At 36.1% G+C, this 21,848-nt stretch overlaps 6 protein-coding genes across 7 annotated transcripts; 4 read left to right on the top strand and 2 right to left on the bottom strand.

The window, feature by feature from the left end:
* The first annotated feature begins 54 nt into the window (after positions 1-54).
* LOC106390177 (probable protein S-acyltransferase 14) lies at positions 55-1,923 on the top strand. Its single transcript, XM_013830585.3, has 7 exons — positions 55-462; positions 549-759; positions 840-931; positions 1,026-1,149; positions 1,241-1,326; positions 1,412-1,477; positions 1,560-1,923. The coding sequence occupies exons 1-7, from the start codon at positions 253-255 to the stop codon at positions 1,683-1,685; spliced, it is 915 nt and encodes a 304-aa protein (XP_013686039.1). The 5' UTR covers positions 55-252; the 3' UTR covers positions 1,686-1,923.
* LOC106390179 lies at positions 1,790-3,631 on the top strand. The gene is made up of 8 exons (XM_048753396.1): positions 1,790-2,011; positions 2,080-2,125; positions 2,296-2,619; positions 2,707-2,858; positions 2,936-3,016; positions 3,101-3,176; positions 3,251-3,319; positions 3,391-3,631. Exons 1-8 carry the CDS (start codon positions 1,994-1,996, stop codon positions 3,522-3,524), a joined length of 900 nt encoding a protein of 299 aa, XP_048609353.1. The 5' UTR covers positions 1,790-1,993; the 3' UTR covers positions 3,525-3,631.
* Positions 3,558-5,664, bottom strand: LOC106395524. Its single transcript, XM_013835953.3, has 2 exons — positions 4,457-5,664; positions 3,558-4,315 (listed from the first exon to the last, which is right to left on the bottom strand). Exons 1-2 carry the CDS (start codon positions 4,514-4,516, stop codon positions 3,710-3,712), a joined length of 666 nt encoding a protein of 221 aa, XP_013691407.1. The 5' UTR covers positions 4,517-5,664; the 3' UTR covers positions 3,558-3,709.
* Positions 5,665-7,457: 1,793 nt separating this feature from the next.
* On the top strand, positions 7,458-9,381 carry LOC106396174 (pentatricopeptide repeat-containing protein At2g45350, chloroplastic-like). Its single transcript, XM_013836498.3, has one exon. It carries the CDS (start codon positions 7,458-7,460, stop codon positions 9,282-9,284), a length of 1,827 nt encoding a protein of 608 aa, XP_013691952.1. The 3' UTR covers positions 9,285-9,381.
* LOC106396173 (LRR receptor-like serine/threonine-protein kinase GSO1) lies at positions 9,372-12,187 on the bottom strand. The gene is made up of 4 exons (XM_013836496.3): positions 11,670-12,187; positions 11,018-11,278; positions 10,029-10,928; positions 9,372-9,959 (listed from the first exon to the last, which is right to left on the bottom strand). Exons 1-4 carry the CDS (start codon positions 12,100-12,102, stop codon positions 9,481-9,483), a joined length of 2,073 nt encoding a protein of 690 aa, XP_013691950.1. The 5' UTR covers positions 12,103-12,187; the 3' UTR covers positions 9,372-9,480.
* Positions 12,188-16,446: 4,259 nt separating this feature from the next.
* Positions 16,447-19,045, top strand: LOC111205885 (cell division control protein 6 homolog). 2 transcript variants are annotated; one of them, XM_022702243.2, is made up of 4 exons: positions 16,447-16,745; positions 16,886-16,955; positions 17,029-17,249; positions 18,733-19,045. In XM_022702243.2, exons 1-4 carry the CDS (start codon positions 16,584-16,586, stop codon positions 18,739-18,741), a joined length of 462 nt encoding a protein of 153 aa, XP_022557964.1. In that variant the 5' UTR covers positions 16,447-16,583; the 3' UTR covers positions 18,742-19,045. The 2 variants fall into 2 exon arrangements, with proteins under 2 accessions (XP_022557964.1, XP_022557963.1); XM_022702242.2 differs by having other exon boundaries at positions 16,453-16,745; positions 17,925-19,045.
* Positions 19,046-21,848: the final 2,803 nt, after the last annotated feature.

Raw genomic sequence — 21,848 nt, 5'->3', positions numbered from 1 at the left:
TAGTTATTATATGTAACTAATCGTTGATGCTATATGGTTAGTTCAGGTTGGTGGCTTCGTCTTCCTCGATGAGTTCTGCATCTCACTAACAATCGATAAACCCAACATTCGTTTCCTCGTTGGAATCAATTTCTCAAGAAAAGTCTCTTCCTTTTTTTATTCTCTGCTCTGTTTCAAACCGATCCAAAAAAAAAATCGAAAAAGATTAGATTTTTTTTTCTCTCCCCCATCGATCGAGATTGGTTGTTGACTATGCATAGATCCGGCACAACAATGGCGTGGAACGTCTTCAAATTCTGCACAGCACTACGCGGACTCGGATCGATCATGATCCTCCTGGTCTTAGGCATCGTTGGCGTGACCTATTACGCCGTCGTTTGGACCAATTACGGCCCCGCGTTATCCGTTGGAGGGCTCGATTCTCTCGCAGCTCTCGTTGTTATACTCCTTTTTCATTTCTTGGTAAACCCTTTTCACCGTTTTCTCGAAAGCTTCGTACTTTTGCTGAAGAAACTGATAATAATGATGTGTGTGTGTGTATTGTGAAGTTGGGGATGCTTTTGTGGAGTTACTTCTCTGCTGTGTTTACTGATCCTGGTGTTGTGCCAGCTTCGGACGAAGAGGAGCAGGAGGGAGAGTGTGATCCGTTGAATAGTTTGGAGTTTGGCGGGTTGCAGCCTGATGCTTCGAACCAGCGAACTCGGTTCTGTAGGAAATGTAATCAGCATAAGCCTCCTCGCTGCCATCATTGCTCTGTTTGTAAGCTCTCTCTCGGTCACACTTTCTGTTTTATGCTCCTTTACTTCAACTCAGGAAGGTGATTGTGTGTTTAAACTCAGGTGGTAGGTGTGTGTTGAAGATGGACCACCATTGTGTTTGGGTTGTTAACTGTGTCGGAGCGCTTAACTACAAGTACTTTCTTCTCTTCTTGGTGAGTCTTGGCCCTAGATCTTGAAGTTGAATTGTGCCCAAAGTGGTTTTCCTTTTGAGCTTAGGATGCATCTGTTGTTGTGTTCCAAATGCAGTTCTACACCTTTTTGGAAACAACGCTTGTGACTTTACTTCTGATGCCGCACTTCATAGCCTTCTTTAGCGAGGAAGAGATACCTGGAACACCAAGCACACTTGCTACTACTTTTCTTGCATTTGGTAACGTTTCCAATCCCCAAATTTTTAATTATCTTTGATCCATTTTCTCTGCTACATATATCACATCCATCTTTCATCTTCATTACCACAGTTTTGAACCTTGCATTTGCTTTAAGCGTTATGGGTTTCTTAATCATGCACATCTCGCTTGTAGCTGCCAATACCACAACTATAGAGGTATGTTTCTTTACTTTTCAATCCTCTAGCTTGGTGCATCACATGGTTAAAAAGCTTTATTTCGTGTATTGACTTTTGAGAACAGGCGTATGAGAAGAAAACAAGTCCGAAATGGCCATATGACCTCGGTCGAAAGAAGAACTTTGAACAAGTGAGTGTACATTTTTTGATAAACTTGTTTTATAGACTTTATCAATTTACTTTCTTATTTGGGAGTTTTATGTTTTTTTTAGGTGTTTGGTATGGATAAGAAGTATTGGTTGATTCCTGCATACTCTGAAGAAGATTTAAGACGAATGCCTGAACTTCAGGGACTCGAGTACCCGTCAAAACCTGACTTTGATTCTCAAGATTTCTGAGGGAAAGAACCTGCAAGACTGTAACTATTATGTAAAAGAGAGATGCTTCTACCGTTTATTCCCACACCATTGAAGAACTCTGAGACTTGCCAAAGTCATACGAACAGATGATGCTCTTCTTCTTTTATGAGTTAGATAGTATCTGATCTCTAGTTATAAATGTAGAGCCCATCTCACTTTTCATAACAATCTTTACTGATTTTTCATAATAGTCAATCCCTTTTGTTGAGGCCGTCAATCCCTTTGTGGTTAAAAAAATCAAATTAAAAATGATGAAGAACGTTGAAGAAGCTTCTAGCTTGGTGTAAATGACACGTGTCAAACTGGTATTCCATTTTGAAAATTGTGGCCCTATATATAAATAAACAGAGTTGCTGTTGTCTTTTTGAATCAGGGAATTGTCTGTGGAGTTTCTGGTCTCTTCTTGGATTCTCTCTCAGGTACTCTAATCTCTTAGGTCTTGTTCTTCAAACATCTCTTCCAACGTCTGTTGTCTGAGTCTAACAGGGAAAAAAAAGTAGGTTGTCCTTGGAGATCTAACTTTGATAATGAACTTCTCTTAAGGCCATGTCGTGTGCCTAACTTTGTTACTAAATTTTTGAAAAAAAAGATTGCAGAGTTGTGAAGATGGGCGATCCATTTGGTGGTAGATTTGGAAATTTTGGAGGGTTTAGAGGTAGCTTGTTTGGAGGAAGAGATCCTTTTGATGATCCTTTCTTCACTAGGCCGTTTGAGGATTTGCTCGAACCAAACACCTTTAGTTCAGGTGCTGCTTCCTTTAGTAATAACAACAATAATGGTGGGAGAGGGTTAACAATTGAAGAGTTACCATCTGATGAAGAAGATGAAGGGAAAGATATTGGAAGTGATGAAGAACAACATACTGGTTCAGAGAATCAGCCATCTGTTGAACACCCCGAAGATGATTCTGATGGTACTTAAAGCTTTGTTTACTGACTCTAATTTCTATCCAATAACAGCTTATGTATTTGTCTGATTTTTACTTGGTTGGTTGTTATAGCTGAGAGGAGGATTCAGAATGTGAATCAAAGGAGTAAAGGTGCTGAGTCTCGAGCTAAAACATTCAGACATCACACCTCTAAGGTTACATATGGTGGGATAGATGGTGCTTACTATACATCTAGTAGAACCAGAAGAGCAGGCAGTGATGGAGTATGTTTGTCTCTCTCTCTTTTTTTACATCCTTTCCATTTATGGAAACTCAGTACTAATTGGATTTCTGTTTCTAGGTGGTGGTTGAGGAAAGCAGAGAGGCTGATAAGACTTCGGGTGAAGCTACTCATAGGATCTCCAGAGGAATCAATGATAAGGTAACGTTGATGTTTGATGTTTTTTCGCTTTAATTGATTATTAATTTGCATGTCTTTTACTCTGTTGGTTTGGTGTTTATTCAGGGACATTCGGTTACTAGGAAGCTTAACTCGAGTGGTGGTGTAGAATCAACACAGACTCTTCACAACCTTGATGAAGGTTAGTCTGCACTATCTGCACATCATAATATAAGTAAGAATCTAAAAGACTTCTTTGTTTTTTCTTTTCATTAGAGGAACTAAGTGGCTTTGAAGAAGCATGGAAAGGCAACTCATCTCTTGCTAATCATGATGAATCCACTGGTTAGTACAACTTTTTATTTCAAAAGCTATCTTTGGTCTCAGATTCAGAATCTTCAGTTTCAATCTTTCAGGCTCTGATCATAGTTTTGGGGGATGGCTTCTTCCATCTCTCGACCAAACTCGTCGCCGACCAGACCAGTTTCAGACCGGTTCAAGGCGTTCTGCACGTGGAGATAAGAAAGTTGTCCGCATCAACATTGAGTAAAATCATGAGAAATGTTACATCGTGTATGAAGAAGTTGTAGTATCAATAATTTTACATCGTGTAGACATGTTGATTATGAGAAATTAATTTTGTTGTTTGGATGTTTATTTACATAATTACACATCATAAAGAGTAGAAAGAGTGTTTGACAAAAAAAAAGAAAAAAAAAAGAGTAAATTTCAATTCTATCGTCTGAACAAATGCTCCTCTCCCGATAGATGATCCACGTGTCTTATCCAACGGCTAGGATGCTTTCTTGATTCACCACGTTGGAGACCACCGATAGCTCCCACGTGTGCGATATCTAACCCATTCCCAACAGGCAAAAATACGGATCTCGCTACACGTGTTCCTCCATTCAACACATCTTGCCATTTGAACCCAGATGCCGCTCTCTGCGCGGCGTTTTTACACACTAAAACGGCGCCCTTGTTGCTTAATTTCGCAGACCTCAGCGTTCTTAAGAACTCTCGTCGCTTTGAGTCCACCACCAAGAAGTCCACGCCGGGAAACTCCTCCATAGTGTTCTCTGTAGATTCTCTGACCACCACGACCTCCGTAGCTTCCGTACTAACCGCTCCTCTCATGGCTAATACGTACTCATGTTTCGACTGTTCGTCTGGTACTATGCACACGTGTCTCCCTGACGTGTGAGCTGCAGCAACCGCTAGTCCCACGCTTGTCGCGATTGGATCCCCGCGTGACCATGTCTCGACGATTAGCCTCGCGTTCCATCCAGCCGCTGTAGCTGATAAGAACTCCGCCACTCCTGATTCTTTGTAGTTCTTACACTATACACACATATATAGATGCAAATTATATTTACGTAGGAGAAATAAATATACCCATATGTGACAATATTTTTTTTTTTTTTTTTGTAACTTAAATATATGTGGCAATATCATATATGGTTTTTAAGCTAAATCACATACTGATCTAACGGTGTCGATGTAGGCGTCAGAGGCGGTTTCGGGCGACCAAACAAGCTTCATGTTGAGAGTGAATGGAGTTTGTATGAGTTTGAGAATGAGTAAGACGTTTGGTTATCATATAAATAGACAGACGGAGCGTTGACATTTCCTTACGCTGAATTAACAACGTGTCAATTGGTGCCATGGCTGCCATTTATTACTTTTTATTTATCATCTTCATTATTTCTTCTTAATATTAATAAATTGTTTTTTTTCGTCAAAAAAAAAAGAATTTATTAATATTAAGAAGAAATAATGAAGATGATTCTTTTTTGAATGCAAGAAATTCTTAGTCGAAATTTGTAATTTTTTTGAGTCAGAAACAAAAGTCTAGTGCTAAATTTTTCCATTATAAATGTTGGGATTTCGAACTTGGTATGTCTACGTTTAGGGTAAAAGTGTTTACCCTGGATGAATATCTCTTCAATTTGCGTCGGCCTTTAAGATATATTCTGTATAGAATTCTCATCACTTGAAATATCCACCTAATAAAAATATAACTTTTTTTTTTGTTTTACTTGAGATAGATATACTTCTAATGGTTTTTCTAAACCACCATCTGTATATGTAAGTAAAATCCATGGGCGATAGCTATATTATACTTTCATTTATGTGTCCAAAAAGTATATATAATATCGAAAATCAGTTGTTGTTAGTTTACCTAATTAGGCTAGTATAATCTTACATATAATTTACACAAGCGATTATATACGCAGAAATATAAGAATTATTGTAAACATGAAATTATTACATTTTTTATCAACTAGCTATGTTTGTCAAACTTTTAGTTGATTGCTTTTATTTAGGTACTTGTTTCGTTTTCGTCATAAGGGTCGAGTGTAAAAGATATACGTACGTAGATTAGAAGATTTGATCGCGACATTCTGGACTTGTTACATGAGATGGTCAGCCTCAATCTTTGATTTTTTTTCTTTATTTTGTTCGTTTTTAATCTTTGAGTCAAGCCTTTGTATTTCAACATAATGACGATTCATATTTGTTTTTTTCTTTGACACTCGCTTTCATTGTGCCAAGTGCCAACCAAATGTAACTTACATAATTAATATCAAACATATATAGACGTATTTTCATCGCCGCTTAGTTTGGTTTATTATACACGTACCATATAAAAACTATATATATACTTTCTTTCTTAATCTTGCACTGTGTTGATTGAATTGTATGGATAAACCAACTAAACCTATGAAATCTTTCAAAACTTAAAATTTAAGCCGAATTTTAGCAAAAAAAAACTTAAATTTTAAGCTATGTATATATATATATATATTTGGGGTCTTAACCATATATTCACTTCACTGATTAATTATATATGATCAATTAACTCTCGAATAAGTGTACTTGTCAATATGTCGTGTAGCCATAATTTGAATTACCGTATAGTCACTTAAATTGGATACTAGTTGCTCATAGTATACTATTTTGGTTGAGACAGGCATGTATGGCTCCTGATATAGCAAGAACAACCAATATCTAATCAAGTACCCTAAAACTAATAAATTTGGAATTTGGCATGATTCTAATTAGATTTATTATTGAGTAAACGACAAATAAGCGCTTTCGTTTTATACTAATCAAGCGCGATTTTTTAATTGCAACTTTGCACTAAAATATATGCTATATTTATAAATAACCAATTTGATAAAGGGGATATAAACGCAAGATATATCGTAGCACTCCATCCTGACTATGACTTGAAAGTCAATGCTTATCACTATCTTAACATCCGGACATAGTTTTTAATGGACCTATATTTTAAGATGTATCTAATTCTTGTAGAGGAATATGCTTTGAAGTTGAACGCGAATGTTAGTCTAATTCTATTCTTTCTGTTTTGCTGTCCCTATCTCTCCTTAAGGAAATTAAGAAATGGAGTGCAATAAAGACATTAGGGACCTTAAGTCCACCACTTGCATGCTTAAAATGTTCATGCTATCATATATTCCCATACCATGGTAAGAAAACAATGGTATTAATTTAACTATTTGACACTTAGGGCTGCGGCAGAATGTACTGCGCACAAAACTTGTCAATCTATATGCAAATTAAACGTGGGAATATGGATCAAAGCTCGTTCCGTTTCATACTAGACGGAGACATATATGGTACTTGAGGATGCATCAAATAGCCACCCCAAACAAGTTAGGGCCGGTTCAATAATTTTATTGACATTTGGTGAAAAAAAAAAACTCTTTAATCTAATTAATTTTTATTAAAATTTTCACTAACTATTTTTAAAAAGTGCTGTAAGTAAATTTTTTTAAAAATTATGATAAAATTAAAAATATATGTTCATATAAAATATTTTGGACTTTTTATTAATTTTTTATTAAAATATATATATATATATATATATATTTTAAAAAAAATAAACCTTTAACTATTACTTCATCCGTTCCATAATATAAGATGTTTTACACGAATACATCATTAATAATATAAATTGAAAATAAGTTAACAATCATAAATAGTAAAATATTATAGGTTAACCAACTTTCAATAAAGTTAAAGTAATTTTAAAGTATCAAAACTTCTAATATTTTGAAATATCAAAACTTTTTCAAAACATCTTTATGGAACGAAAATGGTTACACAAAAATCTAAAACTCTAGCAGTACTGGGGAATGCGCTGATCCAAATGCATGGCAAAAAATGGGGCTAAGGCTCAATGTTTTGAAGTGTTCAAAGACATGAAGGAGAGGTATATAGTTATCAAAAACACCTCAAGTACTGGTCTGGTCAAGAATGGCCACGCTACTCAAGACTTGTAAAGAACTGATTACTAGACAGTTGTCATGGTGGGGTTTGAATGCTTTCTAATTCTCAGGGCCACAATTTGAGAGCCAACACTACACGGCGCCGTTTAACTTATTTTCCACAGACTCAGACTCGTACATAACCGTTGAAGGAACATAAACCCAATCCTGTTTTATCTCCAACGGAAATGCTCGTCTTCGCGCACTCTCATCATCATCCATGGAGTTCGATTTCACCCACCATCCACCTCCTCGGAACCTGCAAAACATCACACGACTTAAACAAACTCCACGCTCGATTGATCACGACGGGACTCATCAAAAACCCCGATCTCACGACGAGGATCGTCCTCGCCTTCGCCTCCGCCTCCTCTCGACGCCCGTTGCTCGCTGAATTCGCGCGTTGTGTCTTCCACGAGCATCATGTATCTTCTTCCGGAGAGGTGAAAGATCCGTTTTTGTGGAACGCGGTGATCAAATCTCACTCTCACGGAGTCGATCCGATAAAAGCTCTGTCCTTGCTCTGTATGATGCTCGAGAGCGGCGTTCCCGTCGACAAATTCTCGATCTCTCTCGCTTTGAAAGCGTGTTCGAGGTTAGGGTATGTAAAGGAAGGGATGCAGATTCATGGGTTGTTGATAAAGTCTAGAACTTGGTCGGATTTGTTTCTGCAAAACTGCTTGATCGGGTTGTACATAAAGTGTGGCTTTTTAGGGTTTGCTCGCCAGGTGTTCGATAGAATGCCTGAGAGAGACTCTGTTTCTTATAACTCGATGATTGACGGGTATGTTAAATGTGGATTGGTTGAATCCGCGGGCGAGTTGTTTGATTTGATGCCGAGGGAGAAGAGGAATTTGATAACTTGGAACTCTATGATCGGCGGGTATGCTCAGAGAGCAGATGGAGTTGACGTGGCGGAGAAGCTGTTTGATGAAATGCCGGAGAAGGACTTGATTTCGTGGAACTCGATGATCGGTGGATATGTGAAACACGGGAGAATCGAGGATGCTAAAGGTTTATTCAATGTGATGCCAAGAAGGGATGTGGTTACTTGGGCTATTATGATCGATGGGTATGGGAAGTTGGGTTTGGTTCATGTGGCTAAGACTCTGTTTGACCAAATGCCACATAGAGATGTTGTGGCGTATAACTCTATGATGAGTGGTTACGTTCAAAACAGGTATCACATGGAAGCTCTTGAAGTATTTAACCACATGGAAAAGGAGAGTCACTTAACACCAGATGAAACGAGTTTAGTGATAGTTCTCTCTGCAATTGCTCAGCTTGGTAGATTATCTAAAGCCATTGATATGCATTTGTACATTGTGGAGAAACAGTTTCCTTTAAGTGGAAAACTCGGAGTTGCTCTTATCGATATGTACTCGAAATGCGGAAGCATACAGCACGCCATGAGGGTCTTCGAGGGAATCGAAAGCAAAAGTATCGATCATTGGAATGCCATGATTGGTGGGCTAGCTGTTCACGGTCTCGGCGAATCCGCATTCGACATGCTTCTGCAGATCGAAAGACGCTCCATAAAACCTGACCACATCACTTTCGTTGGAGTCCTAAACGCCTGCAGCCACTCTGGTTTGGTGAAGGAAGGCCTTCTCTGCTTTGAGCTAATGAGGAGAAAACACAAGATAGAACCAAGACTGCAACACTATGGATGTATGGTGGACATACTAGCGAGATCAGGAAGTATAAAGCTAGCCAAAAACTTAATAGAGGGAATGCCGATTGAGCCAAACGATGTCATATGGAGAACGTTTCTAACCGCGTGTAGTCACCATAAGGAGTTTGAAACGGGAGAGCTCGTCGCGAAACACCTTATTTTGCAGGGTGGCTATAATCCTAGCTCATATGTGCTTCTCTCCAACATGTATGCTAGTAATGGAATGTGGAAGGATGTTCGCAGAGTTAGAACGATGATGAAAGAAAAAAAGATAGAAAAGATTCCTGGATGTAGCTGGATTGAGCTTGATGGAAGAGTCCATGAGTTTCTTTGTAGATAAAACGATTGTGCAACCATGATGTAAACCTATTCTGCAACCCCTTGTGAATCAAATGAAGAACAAAACAGAGTAAATAGATGAAGAGAATGTCACAACATATTCATTCGCATGTTGGTTGGTCTGAAAACAATCACACTTGTTTTTTTACATCCTAAGTACATCAGCTACAGTTACAAAGGAGATAAAGATTGTTACATCATGAGAGTTTATTAAGTTCTTTCACAACGTCTTCCATGGATGGTCTCTGGTTTGAGGATTCATGAGTGCAGAGAAGACCAAGTCTAGAGAGCTGAGCAGCTTCTGTCTCCGGGAACTTCTTTCTAAGATTTGGATCGATGAAATCTTCGTTCAGTCTTCCAGACTCTACAGCTTGTAAGATCATCAAATGGCTGATTTTGCTTTTGCCACTGAGTATCTGCAACAGAATCATACCAAAGGCGTAGACGTCGCTCTTGTCAGTGAACCTTCCCGTAGTTATGTACTCAGGAGCTAAGTATCCCATCGCAGCACTTGCTTTGAGCTTCGAAAAGACGATATCATCCGTGAAAAGCTTCTGGAGACCAGAGTCCGCAAGAGAAGGATTATACCAATGGTCAATGAGGATCTTCTCTGCTGATAGATTCTGGTGAACTATTGCAGGCTTGTTCCCATTCTCTCCATGCAAGTAAACAATGCCTGAAGAAGAAAAAAAAACTTATCAGACTTCATGTACAAGAAGTAAGTTTAGTTTGAGAAAGAACTAACCTCTGGCGATTCCATTTATGATGGTAACTCGAGTAGTCCATTCAAGAACATCACCACTCTCATCCTTGACGTCAAGATATTGCAAGAGATTACCATTAGGGACGAACTCGTAGATAAGGAAACACTCTCCTCTCCCTTTAGAGCAGCAAAAGCCTCTAAGCCTCACTAAGTTCTCATGTTTCAGCAACGTCAGCATCTTCAACCCTCTGAGAAACTCCGATTCATCTGACTTACAGCTCGATTTCGCTATACATTTGATGGCTGCAACAGAGCCGTCTCTAAGGGTACCTTTATAAACCGAAGAGACGTTACTCTTTCCCAACAGATTAACCTCAGAGAAGCTCTGAGTAGCTCTCTCAATCTCCTCTAGATTAAACATAAAGCTGTCAAAGACTTCTTGAGACAATGCACTGTTGTTGTTACTGTTCTGTCCTCTACCTAAGGGATCCCAACCCCTCGAGTACTCTAAGCTGATCAACGGAGAAGAGCTTTTTCTTCTGGAAGGTTCTTTGAAGTTGTACTCAGTGCTTACCCTGCTGTCCATACCATCAAGACTGCTTCCAATCCTCTGTTTCCTACGTCTGTACCAAGTGAACATTGAGCCGCCGAAGATTGCAACTGCGAGTATTGATCCTATTAGTCCCATGACGGTTCCTAAAGATGAGGACTTTGCGGCTTTTGATGAACACCCGCCATTTTTGTTGCTGCAGTTGCTTCTTTGTAAGTCCGCAGATTCTGGTTTAACATCATTAGTTGTTCTGAAAGTATTCGGGTTTGTTGGGTCGGGACGGTTTAGGTTCGGTTCGTTAGAACCGGTACAAGGTTTCAAATCTGTGAAACCATCTCCGCATAAACCGTGGTTGTTTGTATAGTGGAACCCATTGTTTAGCCTCTTCAAACCTGAAAACACCCAAAAGAAAGCAGGAAATTAGATCCGGTTCGATCCGGTTATGCCGTTGGTTTGGTTCGGTTATCTAAGTATTTTTTACCAGAGGGAACAAAGCCGGAGAAGGAGTTGTTGCGAATGTCTAAAACTTCAAGCAGAGGAGCACCGGCGAGTTTAACCGGAACAGGACCAAAGAGATCGTTGAAGCTCAAATCAAGCCTCGTTAACGTACGGATATCGCCTAAACTTGCCGGTATAGCACCGGAGAGTTGGTTATACTGTAAAGCCAAGACAGTGATCTTGTTGAGAGAACCTAACTGTGTTGGTATACTCCCACTTAACTTGTTGTAACATAACTGAAGAACTGCAAAAAAACAATATAGAACCTAAACCAGTTACAAGACTAGCTCTTTTTATCTACTGTTATATTCCTTCCTTTTAAAAAAAAAATATATGAAAATATGCATTTTAATACAATTTTTATTATGTAATAATAGTAAATTGTAAACTATATAAAAAAAATTATTAGATTTTGATTGATTAAAAATTATAAAAATAGTTCATTAAAAAACAATACAGTTATGATCAAAATTTAAGATATTTTTTTAACATGTGTCAAAACTCTGGAATATACATTTAAAAAAAAACAGAGGAAGGAAAACCAAACCGGACACACTTAAGATCTTGTTACTGTAATAAATGAAGTATAAATGAGTTAAGACTAATTCAAGAACGCATGCATAAACAAGACTGACCTTGAAGATTGTCTAAGTCTCCGATTTGAGGAGGGATTTCGCCGGAGAGATTGTTGACGTTGAGGTATAAATCGGCGAGGAAAGGTAGATTTGAGATATCTTTAGGAATCTGACCGGTTAAGGAGTTGAAGTGAAGGTATAAACCGGTTAAGCTAGTGAGGAGACCGATGGAAGGAGGGATGGTTCCGGTTAGACCCATTCCTTGGAGAGATATGTTAGCTACGCGGCGGTTTCCGTCGCAGGCGACACCGTCGAAGGAGCCGGGGGAGCAAGGGTCGGAGTCTGGAGTCCATGAAGTGAGGAAGCGTTTCTGTGGGTCGAGAGAGGATTTGATGTCGAGGAGAATGTCGAGCTCTGATGGCGAAGATTGTGAATGTGAAAGGAAGAGGAAGGAGAAGGAGAGGATGAGGGAGAGTGAGACAGGGGAAACCATGTTTGTTTGAAGAGAAGAGAGAGAGAGTGTGTGTGTGAGAGTGATGAAGAAGATAATGACTCTCTTTTTTGGTTTTTGAAGAGTCAAAACATTTTATTTTTCTAAGTAAAAGATTCTTTTTAAAGACTTTTCAGTATAGTACAGTAATAGTTAGGCGAATCTAGCTTTTTTATTATTTTCAAAATTTAAAATGATGCCAACTCTCACTAAGATTTAATGGTAAGAAAAGTTGTTTCTTTTTCAGTGCACCAGCTATAAAATTGTACTTTTGCATATCATTGTTTTAACTTTTTCATATATCCACTGAAGCTAGGGTTTGCTAACATTAATATGAAATAATAAGTGAATTCATAAATGCTTCATTCCACTATGAAAAAAAAACCTCATTTGTTTTATACTCCATGAACAATTTATACACGTTAGTTTAGTTCAAGTTTCTTTGGGAAAATGTTTGTACAAATAAAATATTCACATATGTTTTGTTTTATCTCATTTCAAAGTAGATTCAGGACCGGTCCTGGACAAAACCTAATAAAACTTTCGCTTTAGATCTCCAAATTTTTTGAAATTTTTTATATGTAAATAGATTTCTAATTTTTTTAAATATTTATTAAATGGTTTAGAGCCTCCAAATTTTCAGGACCGGTTCTGATTAGATTATAGTTGTATTTGTGATTTCAAGATCATCGTGAGTAAATATCCTTACCTATGTGATATGTACAATATAATATAACCTGATATCAAGCTTATATGTTCACATGGGGAATAAGGAACAAAGATAGGTGGCATTTGACATTATTCCACTGAATTATTATATTTGCTGCAAATAATTGTTACATGAATGAAACAAGAGTACGTTATATTATATATATATATTGTAATACAGTTTTTTTTTTAAATAAAAAGAAAGATAAAGAGGCATCCAAGAGGCATGGGCAAAGAGTACATCAAATGGGACAAAGCAGACGATGGAGGCAAGTCAATAGAAGCAACATGTGAACATTTTGTTTTACACGATTAATCAAATATAAGTTATTTAAAAAAAACATGTGAACCTCTCTTGAGATAATGTTTTGCTATGTTCTTGATTTGATCACATCAAATTGTAAATGGACCAACACCTCACTCTACTCTAAAGTATAACATGTGAGTTTACAGAAACAAGAAAGACATAAAGCAAGCGAATAAAGCAAAAGGCTATAGGGCTCCTTTAAGATATCTCGTTTCCTTTTTTGTAATCTATTACTTCGTCGGTAGAGGTGGATGTCTGAATGATATACAGTCATATATGTAATAATATTTCTGTGCGTGTGTGTCGTTTGACAGAATGAAATCATTGTAGTTTTGAGTGAGACTGAGACTTATCGTAAAGTAATGTGTCCATTATAACTCTTTAGTTAGTGCAGTCATTTCTCTGTGTGTATGATGACATCATTGACATGTAGCTAGAAAACATTCAAGTTTCTGAATTCGCACAGAAACAACTAATCTATGACCAGTTAGCTTTAATTAGTACATCTACTAAACGTACCAAAGTTAAAAATCCTCGTAGTGTTTTGCGTTGTATGATGTTTAGAAGCAAAAATATAATTTTTTTTTTTTTTGTAATCCAGGGTTCCCCGCTTCGCGGGTCAATCCCTGGGCCCGGTCAGGCAGCAGGCCAGCTTCACCCGGGAGGTTTTTCCCTGAGCCCGAAGGCCCAGTATCCGCTTTGGTGTCCAGATGAGGCAGGGTAGTTTCCGCATGGGGAGGATCGAACCCGTATGGTAGTTGCCACCACATGCCCGTCCTTCCACTCGTCCGGACAAAAAAAAAAAAAAAAATTATAAAGAAACTTTCAGGTAATCTGTCTCATGTCACTATATAAGACCTTAGGTCCTTAGTGGTAAATTTATAGAAGTTAAATACATAACAATAATATGTTATCATCAAGGTCACTTCTTATACAAGTGTTTGAATCGTCTTCGTCTATAAGAGAAAGGCTCACAGTCACAGGTAGCAAATCCCAGCCTGTCACATTTTGTTTGGATGCATGACTGCATGAGTACGATGTTTCATACTACTATTGTAACAATAAAAATTCAAATAATGATCATAATATTGAATATGTTGGTACTTGGTAGGCACCGCATTCAACGGACTATCATCCTTGTTTTGTTTTTGTGCACATCTATGTATTTTGTTTTGTTACATATCGTGTCTAAATCTAAGTGGAGCTATAAATAGCAATACTATTTATAAGTCTATGTTTTCTTCGTCTCGTATACTCAGACGTTGAAAAACGAAACTCGTGTTTGTTCGATGCTTTCTTTGATTTAATATATCTAAAACTGGTCCAACGCTACATATACGCGTGCCAATTAGTTAAGTAGCTTCATCACGTATTTCAAGTTTTCAATTAACATTTGCGCTACGTTTTTTTTTTTTTATCAAACCTTACTTTTATAAAAGTCTTACTCTCCATAAATGGAGAAAGTGGGTGTACACGAAGACGAAGCCATCCATGGCAAACAACAAACAGCTATTACAAAGAAGCAAATGCAACATAGAAAGATATGGGCATACAAAACACTTAAACAACTAATGATGTCGAGAAATCCTCTAATCTCAGCGACTATCCAGCTGTAAAGTAAGATGAAGCCTTGGAAATTAGTGACCATGATCAGTGATATAAATCCCAAGATTGAAGCAGCAACAAGTGCACAATCAACAATCTTCAACATGGCTACAAAGCCGTTGATTAGAACTTCAGTGTTAGAAGTATCTCTAATCTTCAACAATACATTCCCTACACCAAAACCACATAAAGTAGATGATGAAATTGGGAGAAGAACAAATTCCATAAAAGCGGAAACCGGACAGTAAACGATCCGATTCACATGATGAGTGGATATGTGAGGCATCAATCCATTAAGCTGAAACTGAGCACATAAGGACTTGAATACCACAAAGATAGAACTGCATACTGCAGTAAAGGGACTGCATACTGCAGTAAAGGGCCGCACCAAGGCGAGAAACAGAGATAGATCAAAGGAGAGTTCAAGATACCAAACCAATGATATCAACTCATCACCTAATATTAAGTTAAAAAATCTCTGAGATAACACCTGGATTAATGGAAGAGGAAGAGAGACGGAGATGGAGTTGGGGATGGGGATGGGGATGGGGCAACCCATTGTTGAATCAACAAACACTATGACAAGCATAATGAACTGGAGAGGAGGATATATGAAATCTATGGGAGAAAAATGGTGAAGACTCCAATCAACGTACCAGTAAAGGAACACACTGCATACTGCAGGAGACAAGCACTTTGAGACAAAACATGTGTCATCAACATACACCAGAGAAATAACACCATCAATTAGAAGAAGAAGCACGAGATTGAACGGTACGTCAGGAGGATCCGGTGGTTTTGGCGGAGAGCAAGCTTCAGGTAGCACAGGGAGATACGTACACGGTGGCGGATCAGGAGGAGGACGGACTTGGAGTTGCGACGGAGGAGGCGCAAGGCGGAGTCGAGACAGATGAGACGCAGGGCGGAGTCGAGACGGAGGAGACGGATTGCGGAGTCAAAACAGAGGAGTCGGAGGGTGGAGTCGCGACTCCGAGTCGGAGGGCGGAGTGGAAACAAAGGACACGGAGGTCGGAGTCGAGACGAACGGAGGAGACGGAGTGCGGAGTCGAGACGGAGGGTGGAGTGCGTAGTCGAGACGGAGGGCGGAGTTGCGACTGAAAAGACGAAATCACCAAAGGAGCCATGAGAAGGTTGAGCTGCTTCATACGAGACTTAGAATGGAGTAACAAGACGGACGAGCGCAGACGGTGGCTTCAAGATATGAGATCTTCTTGTGTTCCATACATTGCTCAGATGAAAAAAAAACAAGGAGAAAAAAATTCAAAATTTGAATCTAGATCTAAGATCTGCAGATTTTCCCCTTTGTAAACCAGAAACATCTATTTTGTATATGTACATTTGCGCTACGTTAAGCAATACGAAACTATAGTAAACAACAATTTTGTTGTCGTATATATTAAAATCCACATTTTGAATTCAGAAAATTCAAATATAAAAGGTCAGATCTGATTATTTCTTTTGTCTCACCTAACACGGGAAGACAAAACGAAGAAGTGTCCATGATACAAACAGTATGCAAGCTAATGATTACATTTTAATGTATTTTATATATGAAGAACAATTAAAGTTTATTTTTTGACATGAAAACACTTAAATCTGTGTAATAACGAATACTATTTTCTGTGCATACAAACCGTGAGTTAGAGCATCTTTATCGGGCGTATGTAGGGGGGTTCCTATGTTTAAAAGAAAATCAAAAATACAAATAAATGGAAAACACGTCTCTTATTTTGGCTTAACAAGAGACGTTTTTAGGGAACATGTGTAGGCAAAATGAGAGGAGAGAGGGGGAGCGTATTCTCGTTTCGTCATTTCTCTCTCTCGAAACGTCTCCATTTTTCGTATGGAGGAGATCGGAGAAGACGATTGGCGAGTCAACACTCCTCGAAAGCGGAAGCTGAGATCCGATTCCGCCGCGGAGGTTGCAGTAACCGAGGTCTCGATGCCGATGAAATGGAAATCTCATCGACGATGTGCTGTTTCAAGCCCAAGGACGCCTATAACGGTAATTTCTAGCGATTAAGACTTGTTTAGTTACGAATGGAATCAATCCGATTGAAGTTCTTATTGGATGTATCATCATCATTAGATCGAATTATTTCTGGAATTTTATAATTTGATTTATTATTGATTATACGATTGCAGGAGGTTGAGAAAGAATCTAATGGAAAGCTATTTGATTGTTTAGATGTTAAATCGAAGTGGAATCCTAGAGGTATACATGAAACTTCAGTGTCGTATTGATTTCAATGCTCTCAGTTTTGTTGATGTACAAGTGTAATGCACAGATGATGATCAAATGAAAGCTGTGAAGGAGGCATTGCACGTTTCCAAGGCACCATCAACTGTTGTTTGCCGTGAGGACGAGAAAAGACGTGTTTTAGAGTTTGTAAAAGCTTGCACGGAACAGAAGAAGGCTGGGAGTTTGTACATATGTGGCTGCCGTGGAACTGGGAAGTCATTGTCGATGGAGAAAGTTAGACAACAGGCTCAAGACTGGGCAAAGCAGGTGATCAATCTTGTCTCTTTATCTTATGGACTTGTGAATCTATATATCAACAGGCTCAGATTATGTTTTCTCAAAAGCAACAATCACCTAGCTCAAAGATGATGTAGGTTCTTTTTCATTCCTGTGGTTGCTGCGATCTGATCACCTGCTCAGATTGTTGTTTTTGCTGTTCTATAATTTTTTTTTTAAGAATCCATAGTTAAGAAACTTGCAATAAACCACCTAAATGTTCAAATCTCTTTCTAAGTCTCTTAACTCACTTTTACAATTTAAAAACTATTAAAAATTAACTAAAATACCTTTTAAGGGATTTAGGGATAATGATGCTCTTATATCGAACAAAACTCATGTCATATTATACGATCGGTATTTAAAATATGATATGAATTAAATCTTTGAATATGGTGAAAATAGTTGGCAGATATTTAATTTTGTTCACACAGTTGACCAATGTATGCCATTACCATACCTATGCACAGCTCCTCCCTCAAATAATTGATTCGTAGTGATAGATCAATTAAAGTCATTCAACCCTAGCATACCAAATGCATCAAATACATTATACATCACATTAAAAATGTAACCATTTCGATTCTGCTACAGTGACACAGTGGTCTCGGTTCTATGACTGTGACGTAAACTCAAGATAATTTTTTTTTTTTTTTTAATCACTAGGTGATCCGGCGGCCGTGACCAACCGACTAATCCCACTGAACCCGGAACCAGCTTACGTCTGTACCCATTAGGGGGCCTAAGTCATTCCGTGGCCGGGTCTCGAACTCGTGATGGTGGGCACCTCAGCCGAGGTTCCTTTACCACCAGACCACGAAGCTCGATTTTTTTGTTTTTTCTTACAAAACTCAAGATAATTGTGTTACTTGATTCACTCTGTGATAAGATTACGCATATTTTTATTGAAAATACAAATATAAAGGACAGAAAATCATTAAAAAGTATGTAATTATATTTTATTTTAACATCAACTTAATAAACTGGCCTTATTTTTTTTTCTTAATTTGCATCATTTAAAACATTTGTTCTGATATAAAACGTATTAACTTAGTCTAGTTGTTTTTTTAAAGCCAAATATTACGATGTTGTTAAGATTTTGTTGCTTTAGTTTCATTTTTGTGGCACTAATTTAATTGAATTTTGTTCTGAGCAGTTTTTATCCAAAAGCATATTCTTTTCTTAAGATCTAGATCCCCACTTCGTCTCCTTTTTTTTCTATTCAAACTCCCACTTCGTCTCTTCTACTAGACTTCTTTTAGGAGTTTACTTGTTATTAAAAAACCGATAAATCAACAAACCATCTAACTTTTTTTCTTATGGGAGTATCGTCCCATACACCATTGGTGGCATGAACCATTTTGTTTCTTATATGATGACGACGATTCTGTTTCCAACAAATTCGATAGTAATCTTTTAAAAGGTATTATTTTTCTTCTTCTTACTTTTCTCTTCTGGCCTTTTATGTTTCCAGAGAAATTGACTTCAACAGAAGCATAAGGCCTTTGGAGGAGGAAATTACTTCTGGTCAGGTGTTGATGTATTATCCAGGAGAAATGGCTAATCAAGAGCGTCCAGAAATATGAGTCAAAGAGAAGATGGAATTATACAAGAAGAAAAGAAAGAAGAATCTCGAGTGAAGAGTTTTCATGGCTTGTTTTACAATCTTTTTCTTTCTTTCAGTTCCTTTCTTTTCTTGAGACTTATCTGTATATATTTTAATGATTTTCTGTCCTTTATATTTGTATTTTCAATAAAAAATTATGAATACAAAAACATTTTCTATACATCATACTTTATTGACTTAATTGACGTTGTTAGTAAATTACAAAAAAAAATTGGCGTTAGTAATTTAAAAGTGACAATAATATTTCAAATTAAATTTCAAAATTATTAAATTACTTTTAAATTGAAATCAATTTTATTTTATTTATTTTAATTTAATTAAAATCATTTATTTTAACTGATATTAACATTAACATCATTTTAAATTAATTGATGTATGTATTAATATCATTTTTTTGCAATTGATACATATTAACATCATTTACAATAACTAATGCAAATAATATAATTTTTTATATCAATTGTTAATAAAATGATGTAAATTATTTGCATCACCACTTTCAGAGTCTTTTAATTAAATGATGCAAAACTTTTTGACATCATTTATAAGTAATGCAAATATACAAAATAAGCGATGTTAAACAAGTGTTTTTTTGTAGTGATTATTTATTTATTCGTTATTTATTTGTTTGTTATTTATAGGTTAACTAAAGGTTAATTCAGTTGCAAACAAAAAAAAAAATCTAAAGGTTAAATGCTGCTACCATGTTACCAAGACAAGTGTGTACTTTTAGTTAATTAACAATATATCTCATCGACAATACATATCTTTAGAAGTTTTCTCTTTTTCTTTCACGATTCTCACTCTTATACATTATTACGTTTCTCTAAACCTTTAACTTCAAATTTATTGATAGGTTGTTATTGTATAACTCCTGACATAATGATATAATCAAAGTAAAAACACACTAAAGGTATTGATAATCGCAACTTAAAAGAGTAAACCCAACTTTAGGCATATGCATTATCACACTTTTCAGACAAAACTTGCAAAGACAAATATCTCGCTCATCGCTTCAGCGATATCATCAAATTCTAAAACATGGTTGGGTACATCTGAGAAAAGAAAAAATGCAGAGTCCAAAATGACGTGTTAAACAATTTCCGATGTATTTTCCTATTTTTACTTTTAAAATAGAAGAATTCTATAATAGAGATATGTTTTGCTCCAATATATTTCTCTAAAATAGAGATCTCTAAATATAGAGTAAATATTGAGGAATACTATTTCTTATTTTATAATAGCATCTCCAACCAATCTCTATTTATACCTATTTAATAGCATTTATAGTTAAAATCAATCCAACTCATCTCTATTTTTACCTTTAAAATAGAAATTGTTATTTTTTTCTCTATTTATAAAATAAGAAATAACATTATTCTATATTTTACTCTATATTTAGAGATTTCTATTTTAGAGAAATACATTATAGCAAAACACATCTCTATTATAGAGTTCCTCTATTTTAGAGGTAAAAATAAGAAAATACATTGGAGATGGTCTAAATAGAGAAAAATAGCAATCTCTATTTTAGTGATAACTCTAAATGATATTATAGAAGTAGAAATAAGGATGGGTTGGAGATGCTCTTACAAAACTAAAATAGAAATCATAAAGATATTCAAGATGATAAAATGTTAAATCCAAGATAATTAAATAGTGAGAAATTGTCATAAATACCACATTCATAATACCACTTTTCATGGAGAAATTTTTACCCTTAGTAAAAATTAAATAGTGAATATATTCTTCATATTAAATCCAAGATAACTAAATAGTGAAAAATTAACACAAATTCCACATTCATAGTTATAGTCAATATGGTATTTACCCCCAAAAATTATCAAAAATACCAATACTTTATATGAATCACCCAAATCACATATAATATGTTCATCCAAATACTTTATATGAATCACCCAAATCACCCAAATTATCCATACTAGGGGTGTTCAATCCGGATATCGGTTCGGTTTCGATTCGGTTTATTTTGGTTTTCAGTATTTCGGTTAGTAAAATATAACTGTCATTTTAAATCCATGTTTACTTTGGTTCGGTTCTGTTTATATACCGTCGGTTTTCGATTTATTCGGTTTTATACCAAAACATAATTATTTAGTTTGAAATCATACTATATGAATTTTAGAGTGTCAACACAGTCATTTATTAAAAAATATATTATATATTTAAATAGATGAACAAAAAGTAAAAACGCTTCTACCATCAATTAAAATAATCAAATATATAATTAAAATCAAAGCTTGAAATTTTGAAAAAAAAATAAGAAACAAAACAAAAACATGAAAGAAAAGTATTTCCACTCTTCCATATTTAGTGTTCATCAAAGTCATGCTTCTTCGATTAAACACGAAACTCTGTTTATTTATAGATGAAAAAAAATTGTGAAAAATTTCCACTAATTATTGTCTATCAAATTTATAACCTTCACTTCAATTTAGTCAATACTAAAATAAAGTAAAAATATTTTTTTAAAAAAACTTAGAAAATAAGAAGCTTTTTTTCGCCGAAAATAAGAAGCTTGAATTGCGATATATTGTTATTTAATTATAGTTCAAGTGTTTTAAAAATTAGAGTTCTTTATTACTATAAAATTATGGTAATAATTATCAACAAAAATTTAACTTATGTAACAAATAGATTTTCATGTGTTGTTATAAAATAGATACATATTTACATGTTTCTACTTTTACTCGGTTCTATTCGGTTTATTCGGTTATATACCAAACCATATCCATATCCATTCAGTTTATATGGTATATATAAAAACCAAACCATATTGTCTATTTCAGTTCGGTTTGGTAAGATTTTACCATATTAAACAGCCCTAATCCATACTAATCCAAAATCATCTAAAATTATTTCAAAACATAACCAAACCAAATCCATTTTTTTATTACTGGGGCAATTCTTAACTCTAGCATCCGGATAAAATTAAAAACTAA

This window comes from Brassica napus, chromosome C4 (genome assembly GCF_020379485.1).
Source record: "Brassica napus cultivar Da-Ae chromosome C4, Da-Ae, whole genome shotgun sequence".
In the NCBI taxonomy this organism is placed as follows: domain Eukaryota; kingdom Viridiplantae; phylum Streptophyta; class Magnoliopsida; order Brassicales; family Brassicaceae; genus Brassica; species Brassica napus.
The sequence above is the reverse complement of the archived record's forward strand: the minus strand, read 5'-3'. Positions and strand labels throughout refer to the sequence as shown.